General features: G+C 50.3%; 1 protein-coding gene across 1 annotated transcript in view; it reads right to left on the bottom strand.

Annotated features, from left to right (window-relative positions):
* Positions 1-20,745, bottom strand: part of MDN1 (midasin AAA ATPase 1) — a 2,142,100-nt gene that overhangs the window by 380,561 nt on the left and 1,740,794 nt on the right. Inside the window, exon 83 of the mRNA XM_086926648.1 lies at positions 13,603-13,764. Coding sequence (XP_086782774.1) covers positions 13,603-13,764 — 162 coding nt within the window. The remainder of the gene's footprint in view (positions 1-13,602; positions 13,765-20,745) is intronic.

Below are 20,745 nucleotides of genomic sequence, written 5' to 3'. Positions count from 1 at the left end.
CGAGAAGTTCCTGTTAACAAGGTTCAGGCTAAATCTGTTTCATCATCTGCTAATCAGACCAAAGAAAGACTCTTTTAGTAAAACCCCAGCACCCTGTGGCTGCGACGGAAAGTCTCCACAGGATATGCTGCATTTTATGTTTTTATGTGGTTTTTATGAATATCCGCGAAAACGCTACTGGATTGCCCTTTTAAAGAAACTTAATTTTAAACAGATCCGACCAGCCTTGTTATACTTACAATTATTGCATACTAACAGTATTCTTCAAGTGACTGAATTTTTAAAATTGTGTCTTAGACTGCGAAATTGCCTGGATCAATGAATGTTACTGTATTAATGTATTAGACCATCAATGAATTAATGTATACAGGGTATTATATTATTGCATTTGCAGTTTACCAATGATGATCATGCATTTTTAAAACAATTGTTTTTAATGACTTGTGTACTTTTATGGTTGAATCAAACCGAAATAAAGTCTCTTTGAATTTGAATTTAGAAGGCTGACCCCTAGAGAGAAACGTCGGTCAGCTATTGAGAGGGAGGACTTTGCTGTGGTTTGGGCCCTGAAGAAGTTGAGGCCATACTTGTTTGGAACTCACTTCAAGATTCAGACAGACTATAAGCCCCTCTTGTGGCTAAATCAAATGAAGGGTGAAACCCCCAAACGTCTTAGGTGGTCCATTTCCCTACAGGGGATGGACTTTACAGTGGAGCACAGAACAGGGACTGACTTAATGTCCCTAAGTTTGGGGGGGGGGGGGGGGGGGAGGGGGTTATGTAGGAGAGTAGGGTCTGCAATCCTATGGTCAAGGTTAGTTTAATGTCCCTAAGTTTGGGGGGGGGGGGAGCTGTTCTATCTCAACTGAATAATGATGGTCATGACCAGCCCATTGCTTTTATAAGTAGAAGGCTGACCCCTAGAGAGAAACGTTGGTCAGCTATTGAGAGGGAGGCCTTTGCTGTGGTTTGGGCCCTGAAGAAGTTGAGGCCATACTTTTTTGGAACTCACTTCAAAATTCAGACAGACCATAAGCCCCTCTTGTGGCTAAATCAAATGAAGGGTGAAAACCCCAAACTTTTTAGGTGGTCCATTTCCCTACAGGGGATGGACTTTACAGTGGAACACAGACCTAGTACTGACCATGGCAATGCAGATGGGCTCTCCAGGTATTTCCACTTAGAACAGGAAGACTCACCTGGTCAAGGTTAGTTTAATGTCCCTAAGTTTGGGGGGGGGGGTATGTAGGAGAGTAGTGTCTGCAATCCTATGGTCACCCCAGAGTTTTGCTTTTTGCTTCACTGGTTTACGACTTTCCCTGGCTGTGGGCCTGCTAATCAGACCCACAGCCTAGCTGGTCTCTCTCTAAATTGACATCCATGTATTTTAGGTGCATTTACCAATTGGTATTGGGTCACTCTTGTAAGTCCTTGTACAGTGTACCATAGGTACCCAGGGCATAAGTGCACCCAAGGCCTACCAGGGGCTGCAGCATGTATTGTGCCACCCATGGCTGGCCATCTAAACAGACACAACTGGCTGGTAACACAGCTGGTGCAAGGTGTCGTAATCACCCTTTGCTTTAGATATAGTATACCTATATCTAACCCTAAAATGGACACACATACTCCTATAAGTCCCTCCTATGGCAGGCCTTATCAATCCTGGAGCCAGAGTGCTTGGAATTATGTGAGATGGTGCTCTAGCATGAGCTGAGCCTGTCTGCAGCTTTCGGAACCAAGTCCTTTAGCTGTTTCCATGATAGCGCTATACCATATACTCTTAAGTGCATTATAACCTTGCGGTTATTGCTAACTTTGGCATAGCATTATCAAAACATGCCGAGTAAGGTGTCATACAAATTGGAATACTACTCCCTCGCCAGTTCTGGCGACGGGGGTAGCATTCCACCTTTTTAGAGGGACACAACATGTATGTAACTGTGAACCCCGGTTAAAGTTAACCCGAGCCACAGCATCACAAAATGGATGCTGCCACTACAGACACAAGTCTGACCTCCTGCTGCTGGGAGTCCTTCCAGCGAGGGAGGCCTGGACAAAGGTTTTCCTGCCTTGGGAGGTGCTAGCACCACCCCAGACAGGATTTTGTGTAGGGCAGGCTGAAAGGAATGAGACATGCCTGGGGCACACAAGGTGTCCCTGTGCATACCCCGGTTCAAAACAGTTGCTGGGGCACTCCAGCCCCAGCTCTGGCGCGAAACCGGACAAAGGATAGTGGGTGTAACCACCCCCCTTCCTGGTCCCACCCATAGGAGGGACCTAGTCACAGTACAGCCCCCTTTAGGATAATAAAGGTAGGAGCTGGTCCCATTCCAAATTAGATTATAATGAATTGAATCTACAAGAAGAAACTCTGGGCCTCGACGTTCTGCTCCACAGAAGACTGAAGAAAATCTCCCTTGTGGCCAAGGAGTGACCACCCTGCACAAGCAGGCACCATCAAGAGTTCTAGCGGTTCACTTTGTTGTCCTTCCCGGTGGAACCAGACTTCAGAGCCCGACGAGACCCGGACTTCCAGACCTCTCCGACCTCTACCTACATCTGCAGCACAGCTCAGATCCGTGGGTGCGACGAGACACGTGGGACCGGCCATCTTGGAGAAACTGCACTTCGCTTCCAGCACGACTTCAGAGGCATCTTCGAGAAAGTGCTTTGGGGATTGAGAAGCCCCAGCCCCGAGCAGCTCCTGCACAGAAGACCAGCCCTCCAGCATCCACGAGATCTGCGTGGGGCCCTTTTGCTTGATTGCTGCTCGACGCGTTGTCTGGTCACTTGCCGGCTGGCTAATGGCCTCCTAGACGACGATCCTTGAAATCCACCCCGCTGGTCTGGTTGCTCCAGACTGGCCCTTCCTTCCCTGCAAAGGAGAAGCAGCCCGGACCCTCCTGGTCTGCACCAGACGCCATCTCCACTCACCGCGTGGGTTGCCTTTGCCAAGGCCTGTTGACTCCGAATCCGGATCAGACACCGCCGACAGCGAGAGCCTGCGTGGGACAGCTCGTGCCTCCATCCTGGTCATCGAAGACACCTCCTGGTCCACGTGGCTGCAGAGTCAAGCGTCCACTCTTCACCTGATCGTGACAACAGCATCTGGTTCCTTCCTGGTTCCACTCCGGTCACTGGCTAGTGACTCTGAACATTGCCCCCTCTGCTTTCAGGTCTTCAGCTTCCTCGATCCACCCTTGGATCGCTCCGGACAGCTTCCTCCTGGTCGCCTGCAGCATCTTTCTTCAAGGCTCCATAGACTTAGACGCGAAAACCTGACACACTTTCACACCTATGCACCCGCAGCCCGTGGGTGAGGTAACGAGAGCATTTCGGTGCTCAAGGGTAGATTGACTCTCTTAGTGTCCAGGTATCCAGTCGTTTTAGTCCTAACTAGTCAGAACTGTCTTTTACTTACCTTTTCGTAATTTGTACTGTCCATTGACTTTGTCCCGCATCTCGCATGTGAGTTCACACTCTGCACACGCGTCCCGTGGGCCTCCTGCTCCTTACCTAAGGTTAGGGTAGCGTAGTCCCAGCAAACCTACAGCCTCTGGACAGCTCCATTCCTTCTGTCGATTTCCTTATACCATTTTGTTGTAAATAGAAGCCGGGAGCCTGGTATCATTTAGGTTACTTTATTCAAGTCTTCAAGATGTTAAGTTAAGTTACAGAGAAGACCCACCAGGAGTGACCAGCTTGCCACTCAGCCTGCCTGGTTCCAACTGCCTGTTGTCATCAGGCCAAGCCCCAAACACTCCATGATATCACCCAAGGTTCTAGTGGTGACATCATGTGAGTGACTATGAAATCCCCAGAGGTAGAAAAGAGACAGGCTAAATACAACACTTTACTTAGTATATGGTTTGTCATGCCCCTAGGGTACCATTGTAATTTGTGCAACTTATCGTATTTTTCTCAAGAGTCTTGTGATGTGCTTAGCCCTCTGATCTCAAAGAGTTCAGAGGTGTTTTGTTAGTAATAAATATATTGTTTATTTTCATAACCTGTGTGGTGTCTTTTCATTTTGTATTCAAAGGGTTATATGTGGTAAAACAGCTGGCTTCACATGCCAAAAGAGTTTAGCCTAAGACTGCTTTGTACATGCTACCATTAGGATAGCTGGTCTATAAGGCTGACTTACAACCAATCACCATAAGGGTTGTTTGGACTGATACAAGGTGATCACTAGAACTAGTGAGCATCATATATCAGGCCAACTTCTCACAAAGTCATCCCTCCCTGAGCAGAGTCATGAGAGCCATTTGAGATGAGAGATTCTTTGGAGCGAGATCTCCCTCTTCTCAGTCTCTGGTTAAGCCCACTTGGGGGTCTGTATGAGGGCTGCCCATACTGACTCCCATGTATGCTTACGTTAGCCTCACTGAGTCTTCTGACTAAGGTCTGACTGTTTGTCTCAAGATCAGAATCATCTCCCTCTTCCTCTTCTGGTACTGGAGTATCAGTATTATCATCTGAGGAGGGAAAGACTTCATCTAGACTTCCTGTATTATCTGTCTTGGGGGACTGTTGAGCATTATTCTCTTCTAATAACTCAATCAGGAACTTGAGGGTAGGGTGTGAACCCTGTTTTAGCCTTCTAGAGGTACACAATTGTCTCAACTCTGGAAAGGCTAAGGCTTCATATCTTGAAGCAGTCCTCAAGGGATCTACTTTTGCAGGCAGAGAACCACTGGGGTTCCCTGTCTGAGACATGTTTTCTAGTGAGGTGGATGTGTTGCACCTACCTACACTATATGTTTTCTAAAGAACCTCTCTAGGAGTTGTAGTCAGAGTGTGCTAGGCCCAGTGTTAGAACTGGCTATTTCTGGTAGGCTAAGGCTGACACCAAAGCCAGGCAGAAACCACCATTCTAGTCAGGGCAAGGAAGTCACACGCCAAGATAACCCCTGCTCACCCCCTTGGTAGCTTGGCACAAGCATTAAGGCTAAACTCGGAGGCAATGTGTAAAGCATTTGTGCCACCGCACAACAGCAACAACATACTAGGCACACCACAAAAGAGACTCCACACAAGGTTATTATAAAAATAACATTTGTATTGTAAAAACACATCAGCTAAAAATCACACATGTACATTGTGCCAACTGGCACGGCAACATTCATAAGGGATTATTTACAAGACAGGGCCACAGTCGGATTCAGATATAGCACTTCTAGAATAAAGAATAATAAACATAAAATGATAATCACAAAGATCACAACCAGTATCCACTGGTAACAGGAACCAGGACCTTACTAGGACCACCTGTACTAAAAAGGACAACCTCCTAAGAATAAACACATTTAGGGGTATAAACCAGAACACCTTACCCATGATGCATAAAACACATTCAGAGGAGTAATAAAGAGAAACACATGATGCCATAAACATTCAGAGGTGTTAAGAATAAAGCACATGATGCAATAAAATACATTCAGGGGTGCAGCGCAAGAAGACACATGATGACTAAACATTCAGAGGTGCAGCGCATGGAAAGAAAGACACATGATGCCTAAAAACATTCAGAGGTGCCAGAACAACACAATAGCGCAAAAACACACAGTAGGCAATTACTATTAAAAACATAGGAATCACATTGCGCATAACTTACATATGCCACCACCTGTGGCAGTCCCTAGGCCAACTGGCCTTGTTGGGGCTAGGATGCCCTGTGTCCAATGTCAGAGCGCGCTGCCATGCAGCGCCAGTCCAAAAGTACCAAAAGCCTAAACGTGGCAGCTGCCCACAAAGTGCTGGGCAGCTGGGGAACAACAAAACTGCACCAAGGCCCTCACTGGCCCTTAGGCGCCAACTGCGCCACTGCTGGAGCCACACAGGCTCTGGGCATACCGCACATGCCCCAGACGTTGGAGCTCTCAGGCTCTAAAAACAATGGTGCCCCCATGAGCCTCACCGGACTCTAACCCTCACACTCAGAGGCAGGAGGGGGTGGGCACCGGCAATGTGCCCCGACACACCCCCTATCTAATGTGGCCCTCTCAGGAGCCAAACAGGCACTCAAACAAATTAGGGCCCCTCTGAGCCTTTCCGGGCTCATACATGTTGGGGCGACCCACTGCCAGCTGGGGCGGCCCGGACTCAGCCTAGAGCCTCTCGCGGGCTCTGCAACCACGGTGGGGCGACCCACTGCCATTCGGGGCCGCCCTTCCTCAGTGCCTCGACCGGCACCAACCGCAGCCACACAGAGCCCCCCCCCAGCCCTGCCGACTCACCGGGCTCTCAGGGGCGGGCTCCTCCGGGCGGCGGCTCTCCTTTGCTCGCGGTGGGGGCAGGCACAGACAATGTGCCTCGCGCCCCCTCCGCAAGTCTCCGCCTGCCGCTCCTCTCCTCACTTGGGGCTCCCTCTGCACCGGGAGCCCCAGCAGCCGGCCACACTCCTCCTCTGGGGTAGCTTCACTGGCGGTGGGGGCGGGCAACAACAATGTGCCCCGCGCCCCCCTCCGCTCTCTCCTCGCGCTTCACCCGGTCCCCCATCTCGGGACCGGGACGTCCCGCGTCGTCTCTCGGCCGCCATGCTTCCTCTTCTCTGCTGCGGGGGCGGGACTTCCGGCCGGCCGCGCTGGGATTGGCCGGCCGGCCAACCACTTCCGGGTTGCCGCGGGCAGCGCGGCGGCCCTCTCTAGAAAGGCAGGTGGGCAGGCAAAGTTTCCCGAGGAGTAGGCTCCCTCGTGGAAAGTAAAATATCACGGCAAGGTCCCTGGCAGGGTAGGCACCTGCCGGAGGACAAACTAATCAAAAATAAGCGAGGTGGGCACTCGCAGAACGGCAACTGCCAAACCTCACGCAAAATGCGTGCAACGAAATGCCCGCAAACCGGCAAAAATCGCTAAAGCAAATCGCTAAAGCACAAAGTACAGCGCTTCCAGGCGCTTTAGGCTATAATAAGCCTTAGCCAAAGGGCAAAGTCTCCAGCAGCAAGGTCCTTCAAGAAATGCAGCTCCGCCATGCTGCAAAAAGGTCCCAGAGAGTCCCAGGGGGCAAAGCAAAGTCCCCCCCCCCTCAGCCCAGCAAGGCAGAGGGGTCCCCCAGGAGTCCAGGAAAGTCCATCAGAGGTCCAGGGCATGGGCAGGGCCCAGGGATTCCCCTGAGCCCCAGCAGCAGCATGCCCCTGGCAGATTCAAGTTAGAAACAAGACCATTTTGGAAGGGGACACAGACCCTTTTTATACAGTGAAAAGTCTTTGAAGTCCTTTGAAGCAGGCAGTGTGAGAACCAGCTAGAACTGGTTATAGGGAAGTCCCTTCAGTATCGGGGACATAGGTGACAGTCGCCCAGCGGGAGGTGGAGCCAGCTTTGTAGTTAGGCAGGCACAGCCCTTCACTATCAGGTGCCATCTCCTCCCACTTCCCTGGCAGCAGATGCTGCCTTTCATCCATGGGCTGACTTCAGACAACCTCCTGGGCTCTCCAGCCCCTGTCATCTTCAAACCAGACAGTCAATCCACAAGCAGTCCAAGGCACTCTGGGCCAGGCTCACCAGCCAATCACACGCCAGCACCAACTTACACAAATATGCCAACTTCCATAAGTAGTACTTCTAGACTAGACACAGTCATACCGCATATATCATTTTGCAGCATTCATTCTCACGAGTTCATACATACCAAACTCGCCCCTGCGCGCCCCACACATCAGGAACTACCATTCATTCATATGGGAGGGCAGGTCACTCACCACTCATTTACAGAGAGCTCAATCACTTTACACTGTACCACAGTGAAAAAGTGCGCACAGGCCTAAAATCACCAACACCAGGTTCCATAAACAGGCTAGGAAAAAGCAAAAAGTCTAGGGGTGAACCTGCCCAACGGGCCGGGTCAAACACCCAGGCTCTACAACAGCTAAGTTCAGTAGACTTGTTTTTATATGTACCTACAGGTACCTGTGTGATCTTTCAAATGACATCTCAAGATTACAAGTGGTAAAACAACAGCAAGCTCTAATCCCAACCGCTGCACACCAATGTGAGAAGTTGGCCTGGTATATGAGGTTTACTATTCTAGTGAATACCTTGCACTAGTCCAAACAACCCTTATGGTGAGAGTTGTAAAGTCAACCTTATAGACCAGCTATCCTAGAGGTAAAGTGGACAGAACAGCCTTAGGCTAAAAGACTCTTGAGGGCGTGTAAAGCCAGCTGTTTTACCATATGTAACCCCTTGAATATTAAATGAAAGGACACCACACAGGATATATATAAAATGTATATGTATTTATTTACCAACACACTCCTCTGAACTCTTTATGAGATCAGAGGCAAAAGCACATAATAAATTACACTTAGAAATACTTTAAATAGCACAATATACAGTTAGGTCCTAGGGGCGCGCCAAACCATATACTAAGTAAGTGGTATAAGAACCACAACTTGGTAAAGGAGAAGGCCTAGGGCCTAGGGAATCGCTGGGGCTACACTATCTGACCCTTAGGTTAGGAGTGGGAGGCCCACAGACGGCGCGTGCAGAGTCAGTACTCTCACGCGAGAGTCAATAGAAAGTCAATAGGAACGTAAAAGGTAAGTAAATGAAGTTTTAGGACACTTCCGGTCTAACTAGGATTACACAACTAGCAAAACTGGGCACTAGGATAGTCAATCCCAACAGCAGCACCGAAGTACTCGCGTTACCTCACCCACGGGCTGCGGGTGTATAGGTGTCAAAGTGTGTCGGGTTTTCTCGTCGTTTCCTATGGAGCCTTGGAAGAAGATGCTGCAGGCGACCAGGAGGAAGGTGTCCGGGTGGATCCAAGGGTGGATCGGAGTTGAAGAGGACCTGCAAGCAGAGGGGACAGAGTCTAAGTCACTAGCCAGTGACCAGGTGGAACCAGGAAGGAACCAGACGTCGTCGAGGGGCAAGCAGGTGCTGGAGTGAAGATGGAGTTGCAGCCACGCGGACCAGGAGGTGTCGGGGACGACCAGGTGCTGGAGAGGAGCTGTCCCATGAAGGTTCTCGCAGATGGAGGGGTCGGCTTCAAGATCAAAGCCAACAAGCCTAAGCAAAGGCAACCCATGCAGGATACACAAAGAGCTTCTGGTGCAGACCAGGAGGGTCTGAGGTACTTCACTTTTGCAGGGAAGCAAGGGCCAGTCTGGAGCGACCAGACCAGCGGTGGATTTTCACAAAGGATCGTCGCCAGGGGCTACTAGTCAACGGGCCAGCAACCGGACAACGCGTCAAGCAGAACACAGGCAGAAGGGCCCCACGCAGATCTCGTGGAGTGTGGAGGGCTCGTCTTCGGTGCAGGTGGAGCTCGGTGTCGGGGTATCTCAGTCCCCAGGGCACAGCTTTGTGGAGGCCTCAGGAGCTGCGCTGTTAGCAAGTTGTCGAGTTTTCAAGGTACCTGCTTCCACGGGTCCCGAAGCCTTCCACGGAGCTCAGCTGTGCTGGAGTCGTGCAGTGGGGTCAGAGGGTTCCAGGAGGCGAGGTCTTGTCAGGCTATGTGCTCGGGTTCCGGCGGGAATGGGGAGAAAGCAAGCCGTTGAGTTGCTGGATGGTGCCTGGTTTTCCAGGGTGGTCACTCCTTGGCCACAAGGGAGATTCTTCAGTCTTCAGCTTGGATGAATGTCCAAGGGTCTAGAGTTTCGTCTTCTGTCGATTCTAGGATTAATCTATTTTCTTCAGGGTCAGCTCCTACCTTTACCCAACTAAAGGGGGCTGGTTTGCTCACTAGGTCCCTCCTATGGGTAGGACCAGGAAGGGGGGTAGTTACACCCCCTTCGCTTTGTCCATTTTCGCGCCAGAGCTGGGGCTGGAGTGCCCCAGCAACCGGTTTGACTAGAAAAAATGGTTAGGGGTTCTGCCCACCTCACCCTCCCGTACCTGAGCAGGAGACATCCAAAGATGAAAAAGTAGAAATAAATGGTACAGAAGGTATCAATTACTTTTAATTATCAAACAAGAAACAATTGTCTTGTGATTTGCAAATTATACGCAGCTTAAGTATATATTAATTCATATACACATATATGAGCGAACAGCCAGGGAGGCACAATGTAAACAAATAACACAGTCTATATACAACACATCAAATGTACATTATATACAAATACACAAAACACTTACAATATCAAAAACACTTCTCTGTACCCTTAGGACAAAAAATATATATATATACACCAATTTACATATGTACCTCCTCTTAATTTGGGGTGGAGTACACAACAAAATGGTAGTCCCAAAAACAAAGCACCAGGGGGTTAACTTATCAACCCAGCCTACATTTGTGTTGGCGCACCTAGGAAAAAATCCTATCTTCCTTAAATTTTTACAGGGGACTCCGTTCAAAGCATAAGGTGTCGACGCAGTCGCGGTCGCGTTTCAGCCAGATGATATAGGCGTCATCAGGATATGGGTACTCTATTCTTCACTGCCCTGGCTAAACCTCGGGCTGGTATTGCCGCCGCCCCCCCCCCCAACCACCCTAGTGGGTGGGGTAGGAACCACCGTCTCGGCTCTATTCCCGTAGACTCTTTATATCTTCACAGCGTCCGTCCAGATAGAGAATAATATCTGAAGTGGCTCAAGTCTTGCGGTCTTCCTTCAACATCCAAACCAGGTCAGCGTCACGTTAACTCAGTGATCGCTACAACGCATCTCCAACAAAACCACCAGAGACCTTTATACAATTAAAGGGGGCTGGTTTGCTCACTAGGTCCCTCCTTCCCTTTGTCCATTTTCGCGCTGGGGCTTGAGTGCCCCAGCAACAGGTTTGAACTGGGCTATGCATGAAGCACCTAGTGTGCCTCAGGCAGTGTCTCAATCTATTCAGCCCTCCCTGTCCCAATGCACATTCTCCTGTCCCCAGCAGCAGGAGGTCAGACTTGTGTCTGTGGCAGCAGCATCCATTTTGTGATGCTGGGGCTCTGGTTAACTTTAACCGGGATAGTCAGAACTAACATGTCTTCTCCCTCTAGAAGGGTGGAATGCTACCCCCGTTACCAGAATTGGCGAGAGGGTAGTATTCCAAAGTGTATGACACCTTACACGACATGTTTTGATAAAGCCAAACCAAAGTTAGCATTAACCGCGAGGATTATAATGCACTTAAGAGTACATGGTATGGCAATATCATACAACAGCTATAAGGACATGGTTCCGAAAGCTGCAGACTGGCTCAGCTCATGCTAGAGTACCATCTCACACATAATCAAACACTCTGCCTTCAGGATTGTTAAGTCCTGCCATAGGAGTGACTTATAGGTTACTATGTGTCTATATGTAAGTAGGTATAGGGATACTACACCTAAGCAAGGGGTGATTACACGACCATGCCCCAGCTGAGTGATCAGCCAGTTGTGTCTATTTGAATGGCCAGCCAGGGGTGGCATAATACATGCTGCAGCCCCTGGTAGGCCTTGGTTACACCTATGCCCTGAGTACCTATGGTACACTTCTACAGGGGGTGACAACGTGAACCAATTCCCAATTATGTATGCACCTAGAGTACATGGAGTCCATTTTACAGAGAGAGCAGATAGCCTGGGGTCCTGAATAGGAGAGTCCCAGGCCAACTAAGTCGAAAACCAGCTAAACACTAGGCAAAAAGTTGGGGGCAACCATAGTCTGGTATCTACCTTCCTACACCTCTTACCTGAGGACTTGGAGCCCGACGAGTGGTGTTGACTCGCGGAGCTGTGATGACTCTGGCCCCGCGACCGGTCCCTTGACCACCTCCTGGACCAGGACCTCAATCGGAGCAGGGGCGACTGCCGGAGCTCAAGGCGCTTACAGGACTGCTCCTGCCTAGCTTTCGACGGCAAGGCCGGGCAGTTGGGGCACGACTTGTCATCATGGTCGGGCCCCAGGCAATGCAGGCACCGGCGATGGGGGTCGGTAACCGACATCAGTCGGTTGCAGTTGGCGCAGGGTTTGAACTCTGGCATCCCTACCGGCACCGATGGAGTTGCTCGACTATGAAAAACAGATCAAAAAGATTAGTAAAAAAATTTGACTAAGGGTACCACTTTTTCCGGATCGGCGCTTGCTGGCGCGGAAAAAAGAAGAACCGACGTCAGCGCGTGAGGGCGGCGTCTTAGTACTCCGGCGACGTCATCCCGGCACCAACGACAGACGCGGAGCCTCAGATGACGCCTACCGACACGCAGGGGGTACTGCTCCGCAAAAATGTACCGATCCAGACTGACGCCTGGGGATATTCTAAGGTAAGGAATATAATACTAACCTGTTTCTTTCAGATGGTGCCGGCGCCGTGTCAGGTCAGCCGTGGACAAGGCCTCTGCCTGCCCAGAGGGCCGAAAGTGGCTTGGGGATGCGACCCGAGTGCCGGCGACACCACAGAGACTCCCGGGGGAGTTTGCGGCGAGGCAGAGGTGCCGTGGTCCGAAGAAGGGACCCCTGAAGAGCTGCACCCCAACAGCACCACATCTTCCAAGCCTGGATCCGAACCAGACGGAGCCGGGGCCGAAGCCGGCGCCTCATGCAAGGCAAGGGACCCGCTGACGCCCCAGGAGGGGAAGGAGGAGGAGACGCCAGCGAGGCCCGCAAAGCCGCCGCATATGTCTCCATCTGGACTCTCGACGCCCCCTCACCGGAAAACGGGCCACATCCCCCGCGAAGAGCCCACGCCAGGCCAAACACCAACCTCCGGGGACAAACTGCAACACTTTCCCACCGGGGGGAGAGACGCTCTCGCGACATTGGAGAGGGGAGAGGACGACGACAACGGCCGCTTCTAAAGCAGTCTGCCGAGGTAGATCGAGGGGATGAAGCCGACCTTGAGAGATACGCTGAGAGTAGTTTCATCCGGCGCTCCCGCCGCGATTTCGGCTTCAAATGTTGGCACGCCTCACAATCAGTGGTGCTGTGATCTTCCCCTAAACACCACATACAAATGAGTTGAGGGTCCGTCGCCGACATAAGACGTTCACACGACGTGCAAGTCTTGAAGCCCGAAGGCATTCGCACACTGCCCACCAAAAATAGTCACAATGAGGAAGAAAAAAGGGCCCCAAAACAGGCCCGAGAAAAGACCGTATCCGCGTAGCACACGGAAAAGGAAACAACTGACGAAGGCGCGTCGGGTTGGGGCTTATGTGACCTTGCAGTCTCTCTACTCGGGATAATTCTACGTGAAGGAATCTGCGGCTCTAACAGATATAGGCATATATTATTGTCCCTTGTTACAATTAGTTCACTACATACCTCAGATGGTTAAAGGTTGCAAAACAGAATAGCAACAATAAACTGCTGAAATTAGGCTAGATCACAATACATGCAAGTAGAAAGACTGGCTTGGACATCTCCGCTTTTCTCAAACAAACAAAAATGTGTGAATTTGAAACCTAATTTGCCAGAGCTACTTACTTTATGCGCAACCTCTGTAAATAAATCTACTGCATGAATCAAAAATAGATTTGTAGTTCTTTTACTTCTTACAATAATGAACTAACTACATACCCTCTTAGTGGAGCTGGTTCCAAAACATGTCAAATGATAGGAGGTTGAGCAAGCCTAGGTCACAATACACTCAAGCATGAAGTTTGGCTCTTTTACTGTCCCCTTTTTCAAATAAACAGAAATATGTGAATTGTAGATGTAATTTTCCAACAATACGTACCTTCTGGGCAAGCTCTGTAAATAAATGAGCCAAGACAGTAAGCAACTTCCCAGTGCCCCTGTGGGTTCCCAAAGAAACTGTGAGGTAAAAGAGTAGCAGATCCAAGTAGGTGGACAGCATGGGTATTAAACGCACCATTAGGCCACAACTCTGGTTTAAGATCTGTAGGATAACACAACAAGTGTTAAAACAGCAGTACAGGAAATATGCACACTTTTATTAAGACTAAAATCGTGGTAACTAGCTCCAACTGTCTGGCTAGAAGTCTATGATCCGATACAAACTCTACAATTTGCAAAATCAAAAGGTTTAAGGCCACAAAAAGGTATTTCTTCAAATTTTTTTGACCCAATTTGTAGCTCATTTTTAATCACAATTAGGAGGAAGAGTCCCACAATATGGTTTATCAATAGTTTGCAATTGCAGTCGCCAATCACTGAACAGCTACAGGCATCTGAAAAGGAAGTGGCAAGTGATTCCCAGCTGAACAATTGTCCCCTCTGCATACTTGCCCTGATGCCTTCCCAAATGTACAAGTCACTTACCTTCGGTAATGATGTATCTGGTAGAGACGATTCTAGTCACAGATTCCTTCAGGTAGAATTGTCCCCAGGCGTCAGACTGGATCCCGAAAATCTTTTGCGCAGCATCCCTGTGCGCCGGGGGGGAGGGCATCACGCGACTCCGCCCAGGTGTGATGTCCGCGTACGTGACGTCAGCGAGGTCACAAGTCCCAGCGCGCCTACGTCAGTTTTCTTCGGAGAATTTTTTCCGCGCCACAACGCAGAGCCATCAGACAAAACTGGGAGTATGGGAACAAGTGTGTGAAAGAGCAGAAAAATTGGAAAAATAAAGAAATGGTGACAACACCACTATAAGGAGCCGTGGCAACACTGCAGTACCCAAAGGCAGGAAAAAAAAGAAAGAACAGAGCACAGCCCTGAGCAGCCACCCTGCCAGAACGTATACAGCCCCTTCTGGAGACAAAGAACACATGTATAAATGTCATGACAACATGTAGCAGGACTACAACCCCAACCAAGAATAATGAAGGGGAACCAGTCCAAGACAAACAAGGAACCACAACTTTCAAGACAGCCCCACCACAGTGTGTGACAACCCCCAAAGGAACAAAGGGCAGAGGCACAGCCAGATAACCCCAACCTAGAGGATAGCGAACCCTTAGTAACAAAGATGGAAGGGAGGGAGGGAGAGATTGAAGGTAAGCCCCAATCCTGGAGCAACCAGAGCAGAAAGGCACAGAAGCACCTATAAACCCATCCTTCATGTGCCAAAAGAGGAGGAAAGGAACAAGAAACAGGACGAATCATCCCGTCCAAAAGAGTGTAAGAATGCACTCACAGAAGACATAGCCACCCCCCGGGAGGCAAGCGCAGAAGACCAAGTCAAAGGTCCTCGCAGAACGGGGAGGAAGGGCGGGCCGTGAAGGAATCTGCGGCTAGAAACGTCTCTACCAGATACATTGTTACCGAAGGTAAGTAACTCGTACATCTGATAGAGACTACTAGCCGCAGATTCCTTCAAGTAGAATAGATACCCAGGCCATACCCAGGGGGAAGGAGGGTCTGAGAGAGGACCTCCCCATTCCAGGCGGAGTCAGACCCTGACAGGGGACAAAAAGCACTCCCAGGGAGTGCCCTCCCACGACAATCAGCGGCCTCGCCGCCACCAAACAGGAGAAGGAAGGCCATCCACAAAGAAACTAACAGCCATTGTACCCTGATCCGCCGTCGGAAACCTCGGGCACAGGCAGGATGAAAGGAGATTAGGAGCTTTTGTACCAGGGACCTCCTTCGGGAACGCAAGCACAGACAGTACAAAAATGAGGCCAACAGCCAATGTACCAGGGACCATCACCGGAAGACCCAGGTACGGGCATTACAAAAAGAGGCCAACAGCCGAAGCCCCGGGCCCTCAGCGGAGGCCCCCGGCACAGGCAAACGAAGAGAGAGAAGGTCAGCAGCCCATGTATCAGAAAAAACCCTCAGGTACAGGCATCACGAAATGAGACCAGTAGCCAATGTATCAGGCCCCTCCAAAGGAACCCTTCTGGACACCAGACGGGGTACCAGGCCAAGAGGAAACCAGAGGCAGAATGCCACCAGACAGAGGACCAGGCCAAGAGCAAACCAGAGGCAGAATGCCGCCAGACTTAAACGAGGCTAAGAACAAAGTAGAGGCAGAACGCTGCCAAACAGAAGACCAGACCAACAGCAAAACAGAGGCAGAACACCGCCCCACGCCGTAGCCGTCTAAGAAGCGCAAAGGCGGCATACAGCAACACCAAGACAGGAAAATGAACACGCAAGGGGAAAGCAAAGCTTCCCAGCTTAAGACAGGCTATCCAATAGCTACAAATACCCCTCATAGGGTAGGACACAGTCCAAGTAGTATTGGAACCACTCTTAGGGAAGAAATCCTGGGTCAAAGAACAAAGTAGAAACCACAGAAGGCTTAGTATGCAGCCAAAAAGAACTCGCTCGCCAACGGGGGCTGAACCCCAACTAAAGAGGGAGGCCAATACAGGGCCCGGAGTGCACAGTATCTCTCAGAGAAAGTGCAACGTGCACACCAGATTCCGGGAGCTGTGGGATAACACCTCCCACGAAGACTCGAAGGATCAACCAAGCACCCACTGAGGAGGAAGAGGAGGACAAAGCCCCACCAGAAGACTCCGGATGGCAGTGTCCGCCAGAGTATTAAAAGAGCAGGCCACGTCAAAGGGGAGGTCGACCAGATACTCCCTAAGAGTTTCCAGAAAAACATCATTGTGTAGCCAAGCACGGCAATGGAGAGCCACAGAAGTAGCCATAGCACGGCCAGTAGCATCAGTGACATCCAAAGCCGCACGAAGATTGAAATGCGGTCAACTCTTTGCCAGTCAACATAAGGGCACCCTCATGACAGATACAAGAAAGAAGGGACTCCACTGAACCCCACAGGGTAGAAGTAGCCCTGGTCAACATACACAAAGTGTTAAGTGCTCTCAAGGCAGCACTGGAAGAAGCGTGGACATTACACCCCCATGAATCTAACCACCAGGCCTCGCGAGACGGAGGGAACACCACCAAAGGCAAACAAGGCAGAGCGCCTTGAGTAGAAGGGTAGAAAGAAAGACAGACCGGGTAATGCGGAGCAGGCCGATGGCGTTGCAGAAGCGCTTGAGGCACCACATTACGCGTGGCCGGGTGCCTCCAGGCCCCCATAAGAGAATCATGGAGTGACGCCTCAAAAGAAAGGAATCACCCCTGGCCACCAGAGCTCTGGTGGATAACCCCCAAGAGATGGTCCGTAGAAAATGGAGTGACAGGTCCATCCATTCCCAGAATACCAACAGCTGTAGAAACAGCCCTCAGAAGGCCTCAGAAGGGCGCCACAGAGGGGAAAGCAATTCCTCCATGTGAGAGGATCGCAGACTGAGCCGCCCTTCCTCGACTCTTGACCTAGTAGAGAATCCACGGAGGAAGGAGGGATCCACAGGGCCTCAGAAGGAGAAAATGTCGGTGGAGAAGCCAGCCACGAGCACAGGAAAGAAGGGTTTAAGGATATTGGCCGTGAGGGCAGTGAAGAGCCTCCTCCAGAAGATGCAGGTGAAGAGGCAACAACACACCACCTTACCTCCGGGAAGGAGCACACCGATAAATGACAGGGCTAATCCAGAGCCTGGCGCCGGCACGGGTCTGTGGAGGCAGTCAGCGGCACCTGATCGGCATCATATGGCGCCGGAGGCTCCACCCGCGGCGTCAGCTCGGCCCCAGACGGAGCAGCCGACCACGCCGAGCAGCGAGGAGGTCCCGGGAAGGCACTACAACACCCCGCCTCGACACGTGACTCCACCGGAGCCAGGAAGGGAGGGTCCTGGTGCCGAACCAGCGCCACCTAGACCGCTGGTGAGGCAGTCACTTGCTCAAAGGGCCGAGGTGGACCCAGAGGCAAGGCCGGAGTCTAGGTGATCACCTACGACACCACAGGGAGCCCCGTACGGATTTGCGGCGAGACAGGGACGGTAGGCGCTGAAGAGGGGAGCCCCGAAAACTACACCCTGATGGCGCCACTCTGCGAGGGGCCCTTCTGCTTGATTGCTACTCGACGCGTTGTCTGGTCACTTGCCGGCTGGCTAGTGGCCTCCTAGACGACGAAATCTTGAAACTACACCGCTGGTCTGGTTGCTCCAGACTGGCCCTTGCTTCCCTGCAAAGGAGAAGTACCCCAGACCCTCCTGGTCCGCACCAGACGCCATCTTCACTTGCCGCGTGGGTTGCATTTGACAAGGCCTGTTGACTCCGATCCTGGTACTGACACCGCCGACAGCGAGAGCCTGCTTGGGAAAGCTCGTGCCTCCATCCTGGTAGTCAACGACGCTTCCTGGTTCACGTGGCTGCAGAGTCAAGCGTCACCTCTTCACCTGATCGCGACAACATCATCTGGTTCCTTCCTGGTTCAACTCCGGTCACTGGCTAGTGACTTTGAACACTGTCCCCTCTGCTGTCAGGTCTCCATCTTCTTCGATCCGCCCTTGGATCACTCCGGACATCTCCCTCCTGGTCGCCTGCAGCATCTTTTCTCCAAGGGTCCATTGACTTCAACGAGGAAACCTGACACACTTTCACACCTATGCACCCGCAGCCCGTGGGTGAAGTAACAAGAGCATTTCGGAGCTCATAGGTAGATTGACTCTCCTAGTGTCCAGGTATTCTGTAGTTTTGGTCTCAACCAGTCGGAACTGTCCTTACTTACCTATTTTGTAAATTGTTTGTGACCATTGACTTTGCATTGAAACCCGCGTGTGTGTTCTAGCACTGCACACGCGTCTCGTGGGCCTCCTGCTCCTTACCTAAGGTTAGGGTAGTGTAGCCCCAGCGATTGTACAGCCTCTGGGCATACTCATTTCTTCTATCGTTCTACTTAACCCATTTACTTAGTATATGGTTTGTCGTGCCCCTAGGGCACCATTGTAATTGTGCGACTTGCTGTATTTTTCTGAAGAGTATTGTTATGTACTTAGCCCTCTGATCTCATAAAGAGTTCAGAGGTGTTTGTTAGTAATAAATATATTGTTTATTTTCATAACAACCTGTGTGGTGTCCTTTCATCTGGTATTCAAGGGGTTATTTGTGGTAAAACAGCTGGCTTCACATGCCAAAAGAGTTTAGCATAAGACTGCTCTGTCCATGCTACCATTAGGATAGCTGGTCTATAAGGTTGACTTACAAGCAATCACCATTAAGGTTGTTTGGACTGATACAAGGTGATCACTAGAACTAGTAAGCATCATATATCAGGCCAACTTCTCACATTGGTGTGCAGCGGTTGGGATATGAGCTTGCTGCTGTTTTTACCAAATATAATCTTGAGATATCATTTGAAAGATCACATAAGGTACCATAGGTACATATAACAAGCTTAGAAATACTCTGAGTTCTACTGAACCAGCTGTTGTAGTAGAAAGGGCCCAGCACACCCTAACTACAACTGTTAGCAAGGGATCAGTAGGAAAACCCATAGTGTAGGTAGGTGCACACACCACACCTCACTAGAAAGCATGTCTATCACAGGAGAGGCCACAGTGACTCCCCTTGTGATTAGTGACACTCCACAGATCCTTTCCAGATATGCAGCACTCAGTTTTCAGGAGATGAGACAATCGTGTACCTCCAGGAACTGAAACAGGGTTCCAACCCTACCCTTCCTTTTCTGTTAGGACTCTTAGAGACCTATGATGTCAGAAGGGTCTCTAACCCAGGCCCCTCAGACCCAGCAGATGGAAGCATACCCCCCTTAGAAGATGACTCTAACCTCCCTGAAACAGAAAATGTAGATGGTAGGGAGGATGGAAACTTATCTGATGGAGAGGTAGACAATGGCCAAGCTTTAGTCAGCAGACTCAGTAGGGCCAACTTAAGCCTACATGGGGCTGAGTTTGGGGGAGCCCCAGACCTAGCCACAGGCAGGCCTAACCTTGGGAATAGAAGAGATAGGTCTCAATCCAGAGACTCCATCAATTCTATTCACTCCCATGGCTCTCATGCATCTGCTCAGAGGGGGATGACTTACCCTCAGAGGAGAGAGAGCACGAGGCAAAGATGAAGGAAGTTAATCTGAGGATCCAAAGGGAAGAACTTGCCCTTCCCAAGGAAAAACTTGCTTTTGCCAGAGAGCAGACATTGAGTGGGATAGAACCCACTGGTGGCAGCAGTATCCCTAAGGATAAAGACAGGAGCTTTGATAATAGACACCTGAGTAAAATAGTGCACCCGTATAAGACGGGGGATGACATCCACAAATGGATGACTGCTCTGGAGAGGGCCTGCAAAGTACAGCAGGTACCCCAGGGTCAGTGGGCAGCTATATTTTGGCTCTCCTTTGAAGGTAAAGGCAGAGATAAGCTCCTCACTGTTAGAGATGAGGATGTTAATGACTACCAAGTCCTGAAAAGTGCACTGATTGATGGGTTTGGCCTAACAACTGAACAGTACAGGTTGATGTTCAGAGATACCCAGAAAACTCAGGCTCAGGATTGGACTGACTTTGTCGATTGTGCCACTGAGGCTCTAGAGGGCTGGTTACTGGGAAGTAAAGTTACTGATTATACAGGATTGTACAATCTTATAATGAGAGAACAAATCTTAAATAATTGTCAGAACCAGTTGTTGCATCAGCACCCGATTGACTCAGATCTGACCTCTCCCCAAGAATTGGGAAAAAAGGCAGACAGATGGGTCAGATCCAGGGTTAAGCAGCAGAACCAGAACCAGGGTGGTGGCCAGAAGAAAGCAGACCAAAAGGGTAGTAATCAGAATCAACAAAATGACCAGAAGTTTTCAACAGGGCCCCAACAATCTAAGGAGGGTGGGTCCCAGAATTCCCAAAAGAAGAATAATGATAGTCAGAAGAAACCATGGTGGCAATACTGTAAAAGTAAGACTCACTGGTTTAGTGAGTGCACCAAGAAAGGCTCAGCTCCAACCACTACTGCCCCTAAGGCACCTGCACCCCCTAGTACAGTTAGTAGTGGTAGTGTACCCCCCCAGGCCATAGTTGGGTTAACCCTGGGATCTGAGGTGGGTTCTGACTTAGTCAGAATACCTACTCAGGCTGTTCTTGTTTGTAGAGGGGACATGG

This window comes from Lissotriton vulgaris, chromosome 6 (genome assembly GCF_964263255.1).
Source record: "Lissotriton vulgaris chromosome 6, aLisVul1.2, whole genome shotgun sequence".
Classification (NCBI taxonomy): domain Eukaryota; kingdom Metazoa; phylum Chordata; class Amphibia; order Caudata; family Salamandridae; genus Lissotriton; species Lissotriton vulgaris.
The sequence above is the reverse complement of the archived record's forward strand: the minus strand, read 5'-3'. Positions and strand labels throughout refer to the sequence as shown.